At 49.7% G+C, this 21,746-nt stretch overlaps 1 protein-coding gene across 2 annotated transcripts; it reads left to right on the forward strand.

The window, feature by feature from the left end:
- Positions 1 to 6,392: 6,392 nt before the first annotated feature.
- On the forward strand, positions 6,393 to 21,332 carry ABCD4 (ATP binding cassette subfamily D member 4; the record flags this gene model as incomplete). 2 transcript variants are annotated; one of them, XM_081106471.1, is made up of 19 exons in its annotated part: positions 6,393 to 6,430; positions 10,553 to 10,701; positions 10,859 to 10,986; positions 12,115 to 12,254; positions 13,463 to 13,579; positions 13,929 to 14,054; positions 14,681 to 14,731; positions 16,165 to 16,259; positions 16,549 to 16,670; positions 16,770 to 16,861; positions 17,036 to 17,125; positions 17,589 to 17,797; positions 17,986 to 18,077; positions 18,706 to 18,742; positions 19,124 to 19,173; positions 19,560 to 19,612; positions 19,894 to 19,970; positions 20,564 to 20,679; positions 20,851 to 21,332. In XM_081106471.1, the coding sequence occupies 19 exons, from the start codon at positions 6,393 to 6,395 to the stop codon at positions 20,917 to 20,919; spliced, it is 1,851 nt and encodes a 616-aa protein (XP_080962597.1). In that variant the 3' UTR covers positions 20,920 to 21,332. The 2 variants fall into 2 exon arrangements, with proteins under 2 accessions (XP_080962597.1, XP_080962598.1); XM_081106472.1 differs by lacking the exon at positions 13,929 to 14,054 and having other exon boundaries at positions 10,583 to 10,701.
- Positions 21,333 to 21,746: the final 414 nt, after the last annotated feature.

Consider the following 21,746-nt stretch of genomic DNA (forward strand, 5'->3'; position numbering starts at 1 on the left):
AGGTGATCTCTTGCACTCGACTGATTTAAAATCCCACCTTCTTTCTGATTCCCACATTTACAACTCTAGCTCAGACATCTCCCCTGAACTCCAGACCCAAACAGCCAATTGCCCATGTAGCTTCACCACCGGATATATCCACTAGGCATCTCAGATGTAACCTTGACTTACCCCCTAACCCCCACCCAGAATCCGTTCTTCCCCCAGCGTTCCCCGTCTCAGTCAATGGCAGCATCATTCACTGTTGCTCAGCCCCAAACCCTTCGAATCACTCTTGATTCCTCTTTTTCTCATTCCCCACATCCAAGCTCAAATCCTGTTGGCTCTAGTTTCAAAATATATCCCACATCTAATAATGTTCACTTCCTCTAAAGCAAGTTTTCTTAGCTTCAGCACTTTGGATATTTTGAACCAGGTAACTCTTTGTTATGCGGTCTGTCCTGTGCATTATTGTAGGATGCCTAGCAACATCCCTGGCCTCTACCCCCTAGATGCTAGTAGCATCCATCAGTTGTAACAGCCAAAAACATATCCAGATATTGCCAAATGTCCTGAATGGGTTGGGGGGCGGGGGGGGTGAAGAAGGCATGGGAAAAGCACCCAGGCTGTGAAGAACTTCTCCACAGCTACCACGCCATAGTCTCAACAATTATTATCTCTTACCTGAAATACCAGAATAGCCTCCTAATTGGTTTCCCTACCTCCATTCCAGCTCCTCCTTCTCCACACAGCAGCAACCAGAGTAATCTTTTAAAGTCACAAACCAAATCTTGTCAAATTTTTTCTTGTCACTTTTGTTTTCAACCCAAAACCCTTGTGAAGGTGTGCATGGCCTTGCCTTATCAGGCCCTTGTTCATTTGCATCCCCTCTCTCTGATCATTGCACTCCAGTCAAGCTGACTTTTTTTGCTGTTCCTCGAACATGTTAAGAACATTCCCTCCTGGGGCATTTGCATTTGCTGTGCCTTGATTTGGAATGCTACCCCTCAGAATCCCATGATTCCTTCCCTCACTTCACCCAGGTTTGCTGTTTAAACTTCCTCGGAGAGGCCTTTCCCGAGTACCCTATCTCAAGGAGCACTGGCACCCATTCCTCTCTCTACACCCTGTGTGATGGACATGGAGATGTACAGCCCAGATCCCCCTTTTTAAAGGAGGACTTCGTGCCCAGCTGCTGGGACACAGATGTGATCCAAGAGCATTCTCTGTCAACACTAAGCGTGCTAAACATCTCAGGGTGTGCACCCCAGAGGACTCAACCTGTAATGCCCTCTATAACCTTTTCTAGCACTAGGACATATTTAATATCAATTTATCTGTTAATTGTATGTATCTGCTGAAGGTCTGTGGGGATAGGGACTTTGTTTTGAAACTGCTGTACCTCCAGCACCACTGCCTGGCACATACAGAGTAGATGCTCAGTAAACACTTACCGAATGTGGAATGAATTCTCATTGCTGCCACAGGCAGCTCTTCACAACTGTGGGTGTTGGGAAAGAGTCTCCCTGGAATGTGCCACCCTGGCGCACAGATTCTTTCAAGCTGAAAGCAATGAATGCCCGACAAACTCAGGAAAAGTTGTTTACCTCCCACTTGCTGCCTGAAGAGATTCGGTTAGAAAAGCCAGCTTCAGGAAGGAACCCTGAGCATATTCACCTTAGCACATGTGAATGAAGTGTGGCTGCCAGGGAGGGTCCAAGCAAGAGTCTGTTCTGCCAGATCCCCTTTGGTCCCATTGATTCTAAGGGGCCCTGCAACAAATTGTTTGCCAAATGTTTACTCTTTCTCTTTTACCTATGAATTGTCTATCTCCCCTTCCTTAGTCCAAAATGACGTGCATACCTATTTTTCCTCACTGTCTTTGGAATTTCCATGCTTATGTGAATTCCCTGTCTCTTTATATAAAAGGCTACTATGCAAAGTGTCCCCTCAGGAGTTCAACTGGGAGTTCGAACACTAATTATGACATGTGCTGACCACCAGAGGGCGGCACAGAACGAAGGAAGGCCCTGGCCGGCATCCGGAAGGCCCCGATCGGCCCTGATCACCAGCCAGGCCTACAGACCCTACCTGTGCACATATTTCGTGCACTGGGCCTCTAGTGTGTCTATTACATTTTGATTTTTCTCCTCTATGTCTCTTGTACGTATTCCTGCTGTATGTCGCTTGAATTATTCGACCAGGCAGAGGAACTAAAGGGGTGAGGGGAGTCAGAAGAAGTAAAGGGGTGAGGGGAAAGTTTCCCAGGCCCAGACACTACTCTTAAGATTACTCTTAGCCAGGGTGTCCTTGAGCGATTTCTAATATAAAGGCTCCAACTTTTTAATAAGCATGTAGCTCAGGGACACCAACTTTCTAAAGGATTGGCTTCTGGAGTGGGAACAGGCCCAGATGATTTCAGACTTGACAGCAGGGATCTGCGCAGCTAACAACTTTATTCCTCCTGCTCTGTCCTCCTTGTTAGGTCCTCACTGAAAGAAAGGAGCCAGGCCAAGAGACGTAGTGAGAGTTTAAGAAATTTTATTTCATTCTCTCACAGTGGGCTGGGGCCAGTGTGCTGGTGTCAGCCTTGAGGGGATAGTTAAGTTCTCTTATATAGAGGAGAAGTATGCAATGCAGGGTCAGGATGTAGGTGCATGAGTAGGCCAAGCAGAGAGGGCAGGAGTTGGTCAGGGGAGTCAAGGGAGGAGAGTGCAGAGGTTGGCCAAGAGAAGGGCGTTTCATCTTATCTTGCTTCTGCAGGCGCCAGCCGTCTGCTCCAAGCTGTGGGAAAAGGCTTATAACAATATATATTTCAGAAAACATGTCCAAGCAGGAGAGATTAAGGGTACTTCATCTAACACTCCTTTAGTCTGGAAACACATTTTACATGCTGGTCTCACATGTGGAAGCTGCCACGGCCTTTGAACCAATGATAATGCAGGTGTTTAGACCTGGTCAGCCCATAGGATACATTTCAGATTAAGTGGTTATTGTTGAGCATTTTTGTAGCAGAGTGAAATGCTGGCTTTCTTTGACTCTATCTTAATCCTAGCCTGCATTTTTCTTTTGGCCTGCAGGCCAATAGCCTCTGCTTTAGATATGCTGATTAGAAGAATTCTGCTTGAGGCTTGAGGTTTTGTAAGAACAGCCCCTTGTCAGAGGTGCCTCTCCAGAAGAGGTGGGGAAATATGTACAAAATTATGACTGTTTATCAAAAATTTGCAAGATCCTCAAGACTGGACTCAGATCAGCAGGGGTCAATGGACCGGGGACAAAGAGCTTTAGAGATTCTGCATGCTCTTCCTTGGATCCCTGTTGGTACCTAGATGTCTGTATTCATCACTGACCTCTTGCCCCACTCATTCTCCCTTCCCCTGACATAAAAGAAGCCGGAATTCTGGGCTCTCTTAAAATTGATTGGAAGAAGCCCTAAGGCCCCACATCTTCTCCAGTGAACTCTGACAGTGGTTTTTTGTTTGCTTGTTTTAATCCTTGCCCAAGGATATTTTTCCATTGATTTTTAGAGAGAGTGGAAGATAGAGGGAAAGAGAGAGAAATACAGATGTGAGACAAACACATCAATTGGTTGCCTCTGGCTTGAGCCCTGATCAGGGCTGGAGCTGGGGAAGAGCCTGCAACAGAGGTACATGCCCTTGACCAAAATCGAACCCAAGACCCTTTAGTCCTCAGGCCGATGCTCTATCCCGTGATGGCGAACCTTTTGAGCTCGGCGTGTCAGCATTTTGAAAAACCCTAACTTAACTCTGGTGCCGTGTCATATATAGAAATTTTTTGATATTTGCAACCATAGTAAAACAGACTTATATTTTTGATATTTATTTTATATATTTAAATGCCATTTAACAAAGAAAAATCAACCAAAAAAATGTCATAGGTTCGCCATCACTGCTCTATCCAATGAGCCAAACCATTTACGGCTGAACTCTGACAGTTTAAATATTGACCTTTGATGTGTTGGGCACATAGATTTTGAATTACACAATTTCATCTTTTTTGGGAATTTCTCATGACAGCCATAAACTGTGGTGCCATCCTAATTTTATATACAGGGAACCCGAGGTCAGGGGAGTGGCTTCATTCATTTCCAAAGGGTAACGGACACCATCTGTATGCCAGGAACTAGGAATCCAGCTCTGGGTTGTGGGCTCAATTCCCAGTAGGGGGCATGCAGGAGGCATCTGAGCCATCATCCTTTCTCTCTCTCTCTCTCTCCCCCCCCCCTCCTCTCTCTAAAAATCAGTAAAAACATATTTTTAAGAAAATAAAATTTGATAGTTATTACCAAATTAATTTCCTTTTTTTTTTTCCTTAACCAATTCGTCTATATATGAGAGTGAGGAACTGGCCCAGAAGTCTAGTGTCTGGAAAAGGGGAAGCTCAGTCCTAGTAGAAAACAGTACGAGCAGAGACAGTGGACTATGTGCTTCTTGAGATTAGGGATTGTCTAGCTCATATTTGTTCAACAAATATTTATTGTGCCCTTACTATATTGTGCTTCTGGACAATGGACATACAGTGACAATGAACATAATAGGCAAGGCATTTTAAAAACATATATATGTTTATTGATTTCAGAGAGGAAGGGAGAGGGAGAGAGAGATAGAAACATCAATGATAAGAGAGAATCATTTATCAGCTGCCTCATGCACACCCCACAATGGGGATCGAGCCTGCAACCTGGGCATATACCCTGACTGGGAATTGAACCGTGACCTCCTGGTCCATAGGTCAATGCTCAACCACTGAGCCATGCCAGCCAGGATTGGCATTATTGAAGTAAGCACACAAAATGAAACTATAGTAACAAGCTATAATAAGAGCTATCAGGAGAAAAATGGGGTATATGGGAAGGAATAATACAGTCCTTCATAGAGCGGGTTTCCTAAAGAAATTGGAGTGGTAGGTAGAGCCAGGGCACTAGAGCCTTTTGAACCACTGAAGGGTTTTAAGGGAGATGTTAATCTGGTTTACATTTTTTACAGATCCCTCTGGCTGGGAGGAACAGGATTAGAGCAGGAGCAAGAATGCAGGTATGAAAACCAGTTAGAAGGTTTTTGAAGGACAGGAGAGAGATGATAGAGGTTGGTCTAAAGTGGTGGAGGAGGAATCTAGAGATTAGGAGTCTCAAAAGATGTATCGATCAACTGCAATGTGTGGACCTTATTTGAATCCTGATTTTATTTTTTAACTGTAAAAAAAAAAGATCATGAGACAATTGGAAATTTGAACACAGGCTATTTGATATTAAGGAGTTAAAAGTTTTTTGTTTTGTTTATTTTTTTGGTTATTTATTTACTTTTTCTTTTTTTCTTTTTTCTTCCTTTAATTTTTACTAGTGTGTGTGTGCATTGGAGCAACTGAGCAACACTGGCCAGTGCAAATGTCAGACAGTTTAGGGCAGGCTTCCCGCTCAAGTGGGGCTTGTGTTGAGGTCCCTGTTTAGAAACGGCTGCTAGGCTCTGGTTTTTCTGGTGGTGGTGGTGGTGGTGGTGGTGTATGTGAGTTTAATTTTTGAGCGCAACAGCCACTAGGAGTCCTTCAAACTATGAGGATTTAGAATCTTTATTTGCATGAGATTGGAAGATCAGGCAGGTATTTTCTTTCTCGGGGGTGGACACTAGGTACTAGGGATACAACAGCAATGAGCAAGCCATAGTCAAACTTTACTCACATGAAGTTTATCTTATAGAGGAAGACAAATAATAAGCAAAGAAACAAGATAATTTCAATGATAAATATTGTGAAGAAAATAAAAATGTATTTTAATGATGGACCTGGACAACATGTTCTAGGTAGGGTGAGCGATGACTATTGCGCTAATGAGAGAGCCAGTCATGAAAAGCTTCAGGTGTGGGGGAAGAGTGATCCAGGGGGAGACGACTGTAATTGCAAAGACCCTGAAGAGGAAACAGAGTGGAAGAAACATTTAATGCAGACTCAGGGGAGGACCTGATCACTTATGCCATGAAAACGCTTGGATTTTATTCTAACTGCAATCTCAAGTCTGATTTATGTTGTTAAAAGATCACTACGGCTTCTTTGGAAGAATGCATGAAATACTTACTATATTCAGAGTCTAAAATACTTGTAAAATATTTCAATCACATTTCTTGGCTACCTTGTGAACCTCCGACATCCACAAGGGGCGCTCTAGTCGCCCCGTCGACAGAATGTGATGCTCAGCACTCTATGGTTCTTTTAGAGAAATCGGCCGCTTCCGGGAGCGGCTGTGTCCTCTCTATCCGCCCGTCTCTGTGGTCGTCGGGGCCCCGCCCCGCTCTGGGCCCCGCCCCGCTCTGGGCGGCCGTGCGTTCTGCCCTCCTCGGACTCTGCCCGATCCGACCCGACGCCGGGGCAGCCGGGCTCCGGGGTTGGTCGGGATCTGGGTCATGGCGGTTCGGGGGCCCGCGCCGGGGGCTGGCGCCAGGTGAGCAGGGCGGCTGGGGAGGAGGGTCGGCCTCGGGGCGTCCTACCCGGGGCTGTGTGGGGCAGGGGCTCCGCTCAATTCCGCTCTCGTGCGCGGCGCTTGGAGAGCCGCCGCCCGAGGGGGCGCCCACCTCCGCTCGGATCCGTGGGCGCCCTCCAGCTTCGCGGGAACTCCTGTCATCGCCTGCAGCCGGGTGTGGGATCCGCTCCCTGGGAGCTGGCTCTTCCTCTCCTCCCTCCCTCCCTCCCTGCCTTTCTCTCACCTCAAGTGCACGGAATTGAGTTGTTGACCCTGCTCGGTGCTTGGCACACCGTGGCCCATGCTGTGTTTATCATCTTTCGTTCCTTAGTCTCCAACCCCTCTCACTCCCCTTCCGAGACACACACTCTGGTGTATCTTCAGGGAGTGTCTTTACCGCCCACTTTACCTAGGTTTGCATATATGTTACCTAGCAAAATAGTGGTTTAGAATTCATCTAAATGATAATCCGCCTGAGTTTTTGGAACACTTTTTACCCAACATTGTGTTTTTGAGGTCATGTATGCTGTAGTAATCTAGTTTTCTCCCATTTTGCTTATATATACTAGTGATGGACACTTCGATGGCTTCCTTTTTTTTTTTTTTTTTTTAAGAGCGAGAAACATTGATTTGTTGTTCCATTGATTTATGCATTCAAAGACTCGTTGGTTGCTTCTTCTATGTGCCCTGGTGGGAGAGCGAACCCGCACCCTTGGTGTCGCACACTGTGACCAACGGAGCTTCCAACTTTTAACCACCACAAACCATGCCGGCACTGGCCTCCTGTGGGTCGGGGTGGTTTTCTCCGATTATCCGTCCCGTGCTGGGTCATACCTATGCTACTAAATTGTTCTCTGGAATGGTCACACCAGGTTATACTTCCTGAGGGCATGGAGTCAAGGTCCTTGTTTCTCCATATTTCCCCCATTCACCCCCCCCCCCCCATTAACCTCCCACCAAAGTTTGATATTATTTGGTTTTTTAATTTTTATTTTTTTTAAATATATTTTATTGATTTTTTACAGAGAGAAAGGGAGAGAGATAGAGAGCCAGAAACATCGATGAGAGAGAAACATCGATCAGCCGCCTCCTGCACATCTCCCACTGGGAATATGCCCACAACCCAGGTACATGCCCTTGACCGGAATCGAACCAGGGACCCTTCAGTCCGCAGGCCGACGCTCTATCCACCGAGCCAAACCGGTTTTGGCTGGTTTTTTAATATTTATTGAGTGTAAGGTGGTATCCCATTGTGTTAATTTTCATGTATTAAGCATTTTTCTCTCTCTTTTTGCTAATCCTTACCCAAGAATATTTTTCCATTGATTTTTAGAGAGAGTGGAAGAGAGAGGGAAAGACAAGAGAGAAACACCGATGTGAGAGAAACACATGGACTGGTTGCCTCCTGCACATGCCCTGACCAGGGCCCGGCCGGGGGAGGAGGCTGTAACCAACGTACGTGCCCTTGACTGGAATTGAACCTGGGACCCTTTGGTCTGCAGGCCACGCTCTATCCACTGAGACAAACTGGCTAGGGCAGTGGTCGGCAAACTCATTAGTCAACAGAGCCAAATATCAATAGTACAACGATTGAAATTTCTTTTGAGAGCCAAATTTTTTAAACTTAAATTATATAGGTAGGTACATTGTTGTTAACTTAATTAGGGTACTCCTAAGACTTAGGAAGAGCCACACTCAAGGGGCCAAAGAGCCGCATGTGGCTCGCGAGCTGCAGTTTGCCAACCACAGGCTAGCAGCCTGTTAGGCTGTTCTATCCAGCCTGCGGAGCCGAAAGAGCGGAGGGTTCTCTTGCTCTCCCCTCCGCTCCTTCACCAGCAGTAGTGTTAACATGGCAACGTCGGGAAACACGGCCGCAGCTCCTTCTGAGTCCAGTTTAAGAACCCATTGTGGCCCTCGAGTCAAAAAGTTTGCCCACCCCTGGCTAGGGCATCTGAATTACCTATATCCTTTTCCTATTTTTTTATGGATTTCCTGTTTTCCTGATTTGCAGGAATTCCTTGTATGCTCTGGATTTTAACTCCTTGTTGGTTTTACACTGCGCAAATACCTTCTACAATTCTTTCTTAATCTTTGGCATTGTATTGAACAAAAATGTTTCATTCTAAGTTAAATTCATTTGTTTCCCCCTTTATGGTTTGTGGTTTTGGGGTCTTATTTAAGAATTGCCGGATCTGGTCCTAGCTGCTTTGGCTCAGTGGATAAAGCACTGACTGGTCTGTGGACTGAAGGCCACATGCCTGGGCTGCAGGCTCGACCCCAAGTGGGGGGCATTCAGAAGGCAGCCAATCAGTGATTCTCATCACTAATGTTCCTATCGCTCTCTCCCTCTCCCTTCCTCTTTGAAATCAATAAAAATATATTTTTAAAAAGAATTGCCAGCACGCTATTGCTCCAGGGAGCACGCTTGTGCCATTCCCTGCCCACTCTCCTTTCCCCACATGAGACTTGCAACCAGGGAAGCAATGGTCAGCAGCAGCTCATCCCAGGCTAACCCCCTGAACCTGTCTCCAAAGCCCCCTCTCCCCCTTTTTCTCTGACTTCCCAGCGAACCAGTGCAGCCCAGTGTAGGCGCTTCTATTGCTTTTTCTATGCCCTTCCTTGTTTCACTGCCCTGGGAATGTTTTTGCTGCTGTCAATAAATTCTTGCTTGCTTTTCTAAAAAAAAAAAAAAAAAAGAATGAATTGCCTTCCCACTATATCTTCATTTCCTTATATTAACTAAATACTAATGTTACTTTTCACATTTAAATTTTTAAGCCATTTGGAGTTGTTAGAATTTATTTTTGTAAATGATTTAAGGTAATGACCTAAATTTTTCTCCACCATTTTCAATTAATAAGTAATGAATTAATTAAAAATTAGAGAAGCTGTGTAGCATAGTTATGAGCACAGATTCTTAGAGCCCGGCTGCCTGTGTTCAAAACCCAGTGCTGCCACTTACCAGGTGGGTGGCAGGGCAAGTGCCTCAGTTCCTCATCCATAAAAAAGGATATAGTCTCTATAGCTTAAAGCTGTGACAATTAAGTGGAATCATACATGTAAGATGTGTAGAACAGTACTGGGTACATAGTACATGTTTAATCAGTTTTGACAACTATTAATATTAATATGTTCTTTCTTGTGATGTATCCTCTATTTTGAGCCCATGTAAACATAGGTCTATTTTTTTTATTTTTGGGTCTCTATTCCATTGCATCCCCCCACCCCATTGCTGTTTTTGTTCCTGTATTAACACATTTTGTCATTACTCCAGTCCTGTAATATTTGATATATCTTTATAACTTGATGACTTGGGCCTCTTCCTCCTCCTTTCGTATTCTTCACAATTGTCCTAAGCTATTCATGGACTTTTATTTCCATATAAAGTTTCTCAGAGAAGTCCTGTTTTTGACTGGTTTGTTAAATTTATAGACTATGGTTGTTAGAAATGAGGTCTTTATAATGTTAAGTCCTGCCAGCTCTTCTTTATTTCACATCCTATAATAGAGTTTTTGGTCTTCCTCCAAAATGTCTTATATATTCTTTTTTTAAAGTAATTTCCTGGATAGTTTATAGGTTTTCTATACTTTTCTTTGTTTCATAAATGACACTTTCTTTACATTTTCCAGTTGGTGATAATTGGTAGAGAGTGCTCTTAATATTTGTTTGTTAACCCTATAGCTAGCTTAATTTCTTTTATTAACAACATTTTATTTACTTATTTGCTTGTGTTTCCTATGTAAATGTTCACTCATCTGCAAATAATGACAATTTAATCTCTTCCCTTTCAATCCTCCTACCTCATTTCTTTATCCTGCTTTATTCCTTCAGCCAGGACGTTGAAATCCTTGATGAAGTGGACTTCCTTGTCTTGTTTATGGCCATAAAGAGGATGTGGCTAAAGTTTATTAACTATGTTTTGTTTTTTGTTTTTTTTACTGTAAATAACCTTTTATGGCATTATTCAACTTAAAGAAATTTCTTTCTATCCCTGTTCCCACCCTACCATCTGCATGGTTTAAACATTGAACCCTCCAACCCTTGGCCCCAGACAGTGTAGCTAAGCTTGGTCTCTGCTCTCTAAGGCTCAACTGCCCTTTTAAGTTTCTCCCTGCTTCTTCTTCTATTCTTCAGGCCCAGATTAGATCTGCGGTTTCTCCAGCGGTTCCTGCAGATACAAAAGGTTTTGTTTCCCTCTTGCTCATCACAGAATGCCTTGATGTTCCTGACCCTTTTGGGTGTGGCCCTCCTGGGTGAGTGAGTGGGTCCGGGCTAGACGGGGGAGGGCAGCCCTGGTTTGGGGCCCCTTTCCTTCTCTCTGGGGTGTTGATGAGGCAGGGACTCAAGAGGAAGCCTTCCTCCTTTCCCCACCCCTCATCACTGATGTCTGACTCCTCTCCCTCCCCCCAGAACAACTGGTCATCTACCAGGTTGGCTTGATCCCCAGTCAGTACTACGGGGTCCTGGGAAACAAAGACTTGGACGGGTTTAAGGCCCTGACATTCCTGGCTGTTGTGCTCATCGTCCTCAACTCCATGGTAAGGTCTCCCTGTGTCTCTCTTTCTCTCTAGCCTGGTGTGAGCGGAGTGCCCAGTGTCACTTAGTCCGTAGGAAGTAGGAATCAAGCTGTGGGCGTGTGTCCCCTGCCTTTTCTAGGAACCCTAGGTAGGGCATTGATCTTGCTATTGGCCCACTGGGGCCAGTTCCTCGAGTGTTTCAAGCTCACAGGCCACGAGCTTCTGGTTCAATTCAGCACTTAGCGGAAATGATCATTGTTCTTTTCATTCCCAGAACTCTTGCTTCAGGATCAGCAGCCAGAGCTGCTGTTCCTCTGGGACTGAGGCTGTCACTCAGCTGGCTCCGTGTCGCACCTCCCAGCTTTTGCACCTGCTGTTTTCTTGCAGAATGACCTCCTTCCCCACCTCTCGCTTACTTGGTTAATGCCTGCTCACTTTTCAAGGTGCCTCACCTTCAAGTCCTCTTCAGCTTTCTCTCCCATGTTTCCTCCACCAAACTCTGTCCTTTTCTCTTCATGCTGAACACTTCGAGTTGCCCTCTGCGGTAACCCTCCTTACACCTCGCCATTGTCTGCTCCCTGGCTAGGCTGAGCTCACTGTTACTTCCCCCGTGCTTAGCAAACAGGTGCCACATAAATGGGGGTGTTGAGAGTCGGGGCTCTGTTGGGACTCCGTGAGGCTGTACTGCTCGCTTTCTTGGTTCTTAGGGAAGCCATCCCATCACACTTTGGCACTTTTGACGTGTCTTCGGTCAGTAAGTACCTATGTATACAGAGCCCTGTTCCATGTTTTGGGACAGAAAAGTAAATAGAATAGAAGTAAATCGAATAGACATAAATAGAATAGAAAATATTGTTTCCAATCTCCAGAAGCTCACCTACTCTCAGATGAAGGCAGTACACTGTAGAAAGGCTCTAGAGGGCCTTGCCTTTGGTAAGCCCTTCGCTGTTTGGTGAAGGAATGAACATGTGGGTGAGTGAGGAAGGAGAAAGTCCCATGACTGGTGGCTTTAAACAAGAGGAAGTGCTGAGTGGGCAGTCAGTGGAGTGGCCTGGGCCTGGTCAGCAGATGCTTTCTGAGCTTTGAGCTGAGACCTGCAGGACGCCATTCTCCCTTTCCCTCCCTCCCCCTGCCTCCCCCACTGCACAGCTGAAGAGCTTTGACCAGTTCACCTGCAACCTGCTGTATGTGAGCTGGAGGAAGGACCTCACCGAGCATCTCCACCACCTCTACTTCCGCGGCCGCGTGTACTACACCCTCAACGTGCTGCGGGATGACGTCGACAACCCGTAGGCCTCCCCGCTCAGTCCGCGCTGCCCTCTGCATGGTTCTCTCTGCCTGGGTCAGCCCCGGAGCGCTGATGCGGCAGATCCCTTGGAGATGACCCACAGTTACCTGCACATGTTGATGAGAGCCAGGGGGGCAGGGTGCTCTGCAGAGGAGGCCTGGACAGGCTGTAGGGCCGAGAACAAAAAGCTAAAAATAGGAGCAGCTCCTTTTGTCCATTTCATATCCTGGCCTTCCAAATCAGGAAGCGGCCGATTTCTCTAAATCAGGCCCCCTCTGAAGAGAGTATCCTTGCTAGAAAAAGCTAGAAAACCAGCTTTCGGATTTCTAGCAGTAAAAAATTGCTGTCTAGGATTTAAATCTGTATACTGTCACCTCCCAGTTAATAGGCCTTAAGTTCGCTAAGCCCCAGGTTCCCTTTCTGTAAAATGAGGATACTTCCTATCTCAAAGAATGTAGTGAGGGTGAAAGGATGTTCGTGTAATACACATAGGCAGTGCCTGGGACGGAGCACGTGTCCCACTGTAAGCTAGCTGTTGTGATTTTACAGGTGAGGAAACAGGCCCAGAGAATGCAGGTGACTTGCCCAGCGTCATGTCTCATTGGAAATAGGAGTCAGTGTGGCTCTGGTGGTGCGACGGGACATATGGGGTCTCCGCATACTCATTCCCTCCCCACTCGGCACCCCCACCCCTCTAGGCACCCCCTCCTCACCCCCGCAAGCACTTTTTTGCCTGAGATGACCTTTTCTCAGCTCGAGCTGAGCTCTGCCACAACGATTTTTGGGAGGGTGCTGCTGCTTAACTCCGAGGCCTCTCTCTATGGCTCAACCCATAGAAGCTTCCACAGCCAGACAGCTCAAGTGGAGACAGGCTCATGCTCATAAAAGAAATGGGAGGAGTGAGAGAAATGGGATCGCTTCCCTGATCATCCAGAAACTCAGCTTATCTACCCTCAGAACTGGACCAAGACCCTGGGGCGCTGGGCCTTCCGTTGTCCATTTTCTGAGGAGTAACCTGAGGCACCATAACAAGCAACTCTTCAGAACCCTGCTTAGGACCCTGGGGGTCTCGTTGCTTCTGGAAAACCAGCCCTTGTAGGGGTCCGCTTCCCCCAGGGGCACTGCAGGGCGGGGCGACAAGGAACTGTCTGTCTCTTAACCCTTGAGCCCAGCTCCCTGGGTCCAGTGACTCTGTGTTGTTGGTTCCAGGGACCAGCGCATCAGCCAGGACGTGGAGCGGTTCTGCCGGCAGCTCAGCAGCATGGCCAGCCAGCTGATCATCTCGCCCTTCACCCTGGCCTATTACACCTATCAGTGCTTCCAAAGGTGAGGCCCCTCTTGCCAGTCCCTCCTCCGCTCCTGCCAGGTGTTTCCCCAGAGGCCCCCTCGCTCACACCAGCTCTCCCAGGTCAGGGCCCCAAAGAGGCTAGTCTTCCCTTCCTCCCACCCGCATGCCAGTCTTTCTCACAAATGCCCGTGGGCCCCTGGCGTTTCAGTGTCACAGGGATCTGGTGCTCCGACAGCATAGCCCGGGCACTGGATGCCACCGCACGGGAGCCGAGGCCTCACTGGGTGGCTGAGATCGAACAGGGGCTGCCTGGAAGCGGGCAGGCATCAGGGCCGAGGCCTGCGGGCATATGTGGCGCCCCCCACCATCCCTGTCTCTGCCTTTCAGCACAGGCTGGCTCGGGCCCGTGAGCATCTTCGGGTATTTCATCCTGGGCACCGTGGTGAACAAAATGTTGATGGGGCCCATTGTGGCGAAGCTGGTGCAGCAGGAAAAGCTGGAGGGGGATTTCAGGTGTGTCTCCGGTGTTGGAGGTTTGAGGGCTGGGCACAATGGTTAGGGAATGGGATCTGGAGTAAGGTGCCAGAGTTCAAATCCCAGCTCTGCCAGTTGCTAGCATGTGCTCTTGGCTGAGGTCTTTAATCTCTGAGCTTGGTTTCCCGCCCTAAAACAGGGATGGTACTACTGCTTATGAGGGACCTGTGTGGATTAACTGAGATTATACATGAGAAGCACTGAGAACAGTGTCTGGTTGGTTAACATCATCATATCTTGGCCTTCTCAGTGCTTCTGTTTTAACCACCTGTTTCAGATGAGCCGATGGATTCGTCCCCTACTCTGTGCTTCGTGGACGCCTCCTTCAGGCCCAGCCCTGGGAGGAGGAGGTGCTGTGAGCACCTGTCTTCTCTGGAGATAGGCAAGGGGCCACCCTGTCTTCAGGGCTCCTGCCACCCTGCCTAGGCCTGGGACCCCCCTCTCCCCCCCCATACACATACCCCATGACAGTCCACAGGATTGGGGAGAAAGCTGCAGGTTCAAGGTGAAGCTGGACTCCCCTTTGTCTGGAGGTCTTGATCCAGGCCTCCGAAAGGGCGCCGGTACTGCCCATTGTAAAACACATTTTCCTCTGGTCTGCTCAGGTTCAAGCACATGCAGATCCGCGTGAATGCTGAGCCTGCTGCTTTCTTCAGGTGAGTTTAGTGGGAGTCGTTCCCTCTCCCTGATCAGGGCTGCCAGGGGAGACGGCAGAGAAGGAGAGCTGAATGGTACAACCCTCCCACCGTCACCGGGCCCTGGGGGGCAAACGTCCTTCCACTGGGCTGTGATCCTCTCCCCGCATCTCACTGTCCTTATCTGCCTCATCCTTTTTGTTTGTTTGGTTTTTTTGCCCCATCCTTTTTAAGCCCCGGGATTTGTTCCTCTCCGTGACCTAGCATGGGGCCTACATTTGTTCCAAGGATGAAATGAGTGAATGCCTTCTCGTCCAAAGCTGCTCTGTAGTCTAGGCGGGAGTGGGAGCCTCAGGAGGTTGGGAGTCCTGCTCCCTACAACGCACTGTCCACGTGAAGCTGTGTTCGGACTCCTGGCAGGAGCATTGTGAAATCCCATTCCTTCCCTCAGGGCCAGGGAGGGCCTGTGCTGCCTCCTATGAGGCCGCAGGAGTCATTGGCAGGCAGGCCCAGAGGTTTGTGCTTAAGGAGGGGAGCTGTCTTGGATCACCTGGACGAGCCCTGGGACCTTTGCCCTTCTGCCTGTCTCTAGCAGTTTTCAGCTTCCACCACCTGGGGGCGCCAAGAATACAAGGACAGCTGGGGTGTGGTAGTGTGGTGGGGTGGGTCTGTGCTAAGTTTTGGATTCTGCAGCATCTGCTCATGAAGCTTTGGGCTCTGGGGGAAGCAGGTTGGTTCTTGGAGCTCTGGGTGTGTGCTTTTGTAGCCTCTGTGCCCATCTTTATGTAAAATCTGAAATGCCCCCTCTGCCCACCCCACCTTTTCTGCCTGTCCTAGAAGCCCAGGTCACCTCCTCCCGAGAGCCTTCCTAGGCTGCATGAGTGCCCAAGCCTGTTGGTGCCAGAGCTTGAAGACGCTCTGTGTACGCACTTTCCATGTTCCAGGTGAAGAGGGCAGAGCACCTGCCCACCCTGAACCGGGGCTGTCTTACCGCCGCTGTCACACTGGCTGACTGGCACGGAGCCTGCCACCTAGTGTCCTCCTCCTGTACTTTCCTTTAACAATAGCAGCTGTTATCTGTTGGGTCCCTTCATGTGCCTACCCCTTCGGATTCAGAAATTCTCACTCTAGCCTATTAGGTAGGTTATTACAAGCTCCATTTTACAGATGAGAAAATTGAGGCTCCTAGGCTTAAGTAATCAGTCTATCACCCAGATAGTAACTAACCAGAGCCAGCGTTTGAACCAGGTCTGGCCAATGGAGAGTTCAGGCTCTTTCTGCAGACAATACCATGTTGGATGAGTGAAGCAATGAGTGGGTGCTAGTGTCAGGGTCAGAGGTGAAGATCATTCGGATGAGCTTAGTCCCTAAAGGCGGGTGTGATGAGGGACAGTGGGTCCCCGGCCTGGCTGAGGCTCTCCAGACCCCATGGACATTCCAGCCTTTCTCATCAGAGCTGGGCATGTGGAGCACATGAGGACAGACCGCAGGCTGCAGAGACTCCTTCAGACCCAGAGGGAGCTGATGTCCAAGGAGCTCTGGCTGTATAGTAAGTAGAGGGGACCCAGGAGGCAGGAACCACGGGATCGGGATAGACCCCTCCCTCCTCCTCCTCCCCTCCCCTCCCTTCTCCTCCCCCCCCTTCCCCCTCCCCTCCCCACTTTTCTCCACACGGATCCGTTTGCTCTGCTGAAGGGATTAGCCAGGGGGAGCCACTGCCTTCACCCTGTGTGTCCTCAGGAGCATGAAGACCCAGGGAGTAGCTTGGTCCTGCTCAGCTTTCCGCTCCCCTCAGAGCACAGGAATGTTCAGGATCTCACGCACTGTGTCTTCCACAGTGGGTATCAACACGTTTGACTACCTGGGCAGCATCCTGAGTTATGTTGTGATCGCAATTCCCATTTTCAGTGGCGTTTATGGAGACCTTAGCCCCACAGAGCTCAGCACCCTGGTCAGCAAGGTGAGAATCCCTCATGATGACCCCTCACGCTGCCTCCCCGCCCCTTGGGCCAGGGCCTGGGGGTCAAGGCCTGTGCTCACTGCTCCCCGTTCCATCCAGAATGCCTTCGTGTGCATTTATCTCATCAGCTGCTTCACCCGGCTCATCGACCTCTCCACCACTCTCTCGGATGTGGCTGGTTACACCCACAGGTGAGGCGGCACCCCACCTCTAGCTTCTGAACAAAGCTTGTGCACTGGGAGATGTGGCTGAATGAGAAAAGGAGCAGAAAAACTCCCCATTTCCTAGTGAGCATGAGAAAAAAAGGCTTCTTACCTTTACCTGGGCCCCCAAACCCCTGCCTCGGGTTTTCACTTCTTGCCCAGGATTGGGGAGCTTGAGGAGACCCTGCTGGACATGTCCCTGAAGTCACAGGACGGCGAGCTCCTGGACGAGAGCGAGTGGGACTCACACAGGTGAGTACTCGGTGGCAGTGTGTGCGCTGGTGAGAATTCAGGCTCTGGGACTGCCCAGCTGGGCAGCAGAGTTGTGGGGAGCAAATGAAAGAAATCTGTGGCTTGTGCCTGGCACGTTGCAGACATTTATAGTAGGTGTTGCTGTTCTGGCATTCGTTGTGTTAATTTCCCTGGTCCCCCAGCTGGTGGAAGCAGAGTGCACACACCTGCCTGGGCCTGAGATAAAATCTGAACAGTAGCCGCCTCTTCCTTTTTCCCTCTCCTCTCACTAAGCCCTGCCGCCTGTCCCTTTCCTCCAAGTGTGGTTACATCCTGAGATACTAGGGATTCGGAGTTTAGCGTGTGATTTTGACGACAATTCAGCTCATAACCCCAACCCAGAGGTGACATCCCCAAGGAGAAAAGCTTGCCCTTGGCGGTACTGACGCTGGATCCTCCCCACCCCCTCCCTTCTCTAACCCAGGGCCCCGGGATGGCCAGCAGCAGAGCCAGCGGACACAGCTTTTCTCCTGGATCGGGTCTGCATCTCCGCGCCCTCCTCTAACAAGCCCTTAATCAAGGATCTGAGCCTAAAGATCTCCGAGGGGCAGAGCCTGCTCATCACCGGCAACACGGGCACCGGCAAGACCTCCTTGCTCCGCGTGCTGGGTGGCCTCTGGGCGAGCACACGGGGTGAGAACCAGCCTCCAGCCCTGAGCCAGCCTTGGCTTGGCGGGTGTGTGTGTGTGTGTGTGTGTGTGTGTGTGTGTGTGTGAGAGAGAGAGTGTGTGAGAAACCCAGCCTTTTTGTTGGGGCAAAGGGGTGAGAAGCCGTTACCTTCCCTGGGAGATCTCTTAATGGAGGTGTCATGGGCTCTGCAGGCTCAATGCAGATGCTGGTGGACTTTGGACCCCATGGGGTGCTGTTCCTGCCGCAAAAGCCATTCTTCACCGACGGCACCCTTCGGGAGCAGGTCATTCCGGGGTCCACTCCTCCCACCCCCGCCCCCAACTGGGACCTCTGGCAGTGTGCAGGCCTCAGCCCTAGGGAGCTGTGGCACAGAAGGTGGGGTAATAAAATGGCCTGTGCCCAGGAACTCCCTGGCTCTAAGAATACAGGAGTGGGCAGAAGGTCCACGGTTGTGTCGGTTTCAGTTGTAGTACACATAATCCGTACAGTGAGTAATGACTGCTAATTCAAGAATTAACCCCATGTTTCAGGTACTCACAGCTGTAAACCCACGTTGCCCACCCCTGTATTTTATTCACATCCATGAGCTGGGCCATCTGCTCAGAGCAACCCTGGGACAGGTTAACCTGTGGGGGCTGCAACCGAAATTGCACAGCGTCTGCTGAACACCAGGGTGGCTTCTGGGGGCCCTGCCCTCAGGAAACGCACAGCCTCTTCCCTCCTTCTGGGGATCGCCCTGGCCCACTGTCCACCAGCCCTGCCTCTCCCACTGGACCCTTGGCCAGGGGGTCCCTTGCTCTCCTCGGGTGGGTAGGAGCCTGGGCGGTTCCTGGGGCTGATTCTGAGGGAGGGTGGGCTCTGCAGCCCCAGCCTGGCCTGGTCCTAGGCCAGTGTGCTTTCTGTTTTATCAGGTGATATACCCCCTGAAGGAGATCTACCCGGACTCAGGTGAGCTGGCCTCCTCGGGCATGTTCTCCCATTTCAGTCGTTCCTACTTTTCTGACTGCGGCCTCACCCGTGCCCTCTGGGAGAGGCCCCAGCCGGGCTGCTGGCTTCAGGTTGGGTCCCCTCCTCCTCGACTGTTAAATCGTGGGGCCTGTGCCCTGACCTCATCTCGTCCATCTTCCCCTCCGGGAGGAGAGAACCCATTGGAGGAAGGGAGATGATTGCTTCCTTTGTCTGAACCTTTCCTTCCTAGGCCTGTAGCCTGGCCCTCTAGAGCCTCAGCCCAGATCCTGGTCCCCCTCCCCTGCCCCTTGCCATGACGTGCCCATCTATCCTGGCTCCCAGGAGGAGCTGACTTCTGAAGGAGGCCTGTCTGTTTTGCAGGTTCTACTGATGATGAGAGGATCATGAGGTTCTTGGAGTTGGCAGGCCTGGTAAGTGAGGGCAGGACCCTGAGGTCCAAGGCCGCCTGGTAGCACTGATCACTAGCCCAGGACTCGAAGTATGAGCCTGGGGCAAGGAGAATGGGAGTAAAAGTGGCTGAGGGAACTGTGGGCCAGATAACGGGCAAAACGGGGGCACACTCAGTAGTGAATTTTAAAATAATAATAAAACTATTATTTCTTGTCACCATGCTCCCACACGTCTAAACAATGTAGTTGATAGGATATTCCTCTCGGCCCGGGGCAGACTGCCCCCACCTTGGTACGCCAGTGGGGTATGGTCTGTCTCAGGCACATGTGTGGAGGGGACTGAGGGGGTTCCTCAGGGAGCAGGATGGGCACTTTCATGGACATCGCTTCCTGTGGGTGTGTTACAGTCCGACTTGGTGGCGAGGACGGAGGGGCTGGACCACCAGGTCGATTGGAACTGGTAAGAAGGGGGTTGGGATGCTCCAGAGCCATTTCCCCCAAAGACAGTGGGTTCTAGGGGGCCATTGAAGGGATAGAGTGGCTCCTTGACCCCAAAGTCTAGGTTTCATGCCTTTGGGAGCAGAGTTTTAGCCTCACCTTGTGTGGGCAGCAGGGCTGTGATTGAAAGGGGAGGTGACGTCCATCTGTCCTGGGTCTGCCTCTTCCTGCCTAGACTCAATCTAGGCAAAGGCCAGACTGTATACTCCTTCCTCCAGTGATCCTCTCGTTCCCTGTCCTCAGGTATGACGTTCTGTCCCCCGGAGAGATGCAGAGGCTGTCTTTTGCCCGGCTCTTCTACCTGCAGCCGAAGTACGCAGGTAAGGTCTGCCCTGTAAGTGTGCATGCCGGTGCTGTGTGTTCATGCACACCTGGGCAGGGTTGGTATTGTAGGAGAGCTCGCCTGTATATGGCGGGCATATCTGTTCCTGCAGGAGAGGATGGCAGGTCTCTGCCCATGAGGCAGCAATGCCTGGCCTCCAAGTGGCTCTGGATGTGTGCTTTCTGCTATCGCTGCAGCTGGAGCTGCCTTGAGAAAGCTTGTGATTTTATGCTCTGCCAACCATGAATGGGCATCCCCCCAGCTGTGCCTGGCAGAGGGATGGCAGGTGTGGATTTTTCCAAGGACTGACAACCTGTGGGGAAGCAGGATTCCCTGGATTGAGTGGTCCCAGGCCGTGTCTGGCGCTGATCTATAGGAAGCTTGGGGGGTTTTGTCCTTCTGCTGGCTGAACGCTTTTGAGATGGAGCTTGGCTGCTGCTCGGTTGGCCCATCCTCTCTAAGGCTGGTTCCCATAAGCCAGAGCAGTTTTCAGCCTCCCTCTGGGTCCCCGCCAGAGGTGGCTGTGGGTTGAAGGAGAAACAGGCAGGCAGGGGCAGTTCTCCATCTCTTGCCACCGGGTTCTGCCCTCAGTGCTTGATGAAGCCACCAGTGCCCTGACTGAGGAGGTGGAGAGTGAACTCTACCGCACCGGCCAGCAGCTAGGCATAACGTTTATCAGCGTGGGACATCGGCGCAGCCTCGAGAAGGTACCTGTGCTCACAGGATGGTTGAGCAGGAGGAAGAACCCAAAGGCTGAGCCTGGCTGGGGCCAGAGGCCCCTCAAAATGGGGTATGGGGTGGCAGAGGACAGGGCACCAGTGGCCTCATGTTGTGATGCCAGGGCAGCCTGACCTCTGCATGGTGGTGCTCTCTTGTAGTTTCACTCCTGGGTTCTGAAACTCTGCGGAGAAGGAAGGTGGGAACTGACCAGAATCAAAGTGGACTGAAGCCAAGGATGTGGCTGGCCACTGAAAGGAGAGCCAAGCTCGGGGCGTGGCCGTGCCCAGGAGACACCCAGAGGCCCCAGGTTCGTCCCACAGCTTCTTTGCAGGGAGCGCTGGCAGCAGTGGTCCACCTAGGTGTGGCCTCCATGGGGTGCTAGTCCTGCCAGGCTTCCTGCTACCTCAGCCAGGGTGCCAGACATTTGAAGTGCTGATTATTTACTTACAAATTACTTCAGATTTGTTTTCTAAAGAAAAACCTAAAAGTGAGGACTCTATAAGCAATGAAGGATCAATGTGGAGAGAATGTTGGACTTGGAGTCAAGAGATTCAGACATCTTTTTAATTGGTTAAATTATACAACAACAGGTTTTTAACTTGAATCAGCTATTTAAATTTTATAACTTCTTTTTTTATATAAAATATAAACATTAAAAATATTTACAACTTTCCCTCTTTCTCTTCTCTATTATAAGATGATCTTTTTAACTGAATTTCCAGACTTGTATTTGAGAGCCTAGAGGAAGGGAGCAGCATTCTCCACCACACTGGCACCTTCTGTTCTTGGCTTTTCACTTTATTCCGTATCACCCCTTTTCCATTTGCCAGGTGTTCCTGAGGCACTAGCCTTTGGGGCACTTTCTGTTGTTCGTTTGTTTGGTTGGTTTGGTTTTTGTCTTATCCCGCAAAAAAATAAGGTTGAGATTTTTTTAAAAACTATGTTAGGGAACAACAACAGCCAGTTGAACAGAAAAAACTCTAGAATCACAAAAGCATGAGATGGACAATTATTAAACCTAAAATCCTTATTCTAGAACAATATTTTATTCCCC

Source organism: Myotis nattereri, assembly GCF_964212035.1.
Source record: "Myotis nattereri genome assembly, chromosome: 1".
Lineage (NCBI taxonomy): Eukaryota > Metazoa > Chordata > Mammalia > Chiroptera > Vespertilionidae > Myotis > Myotis nattereri.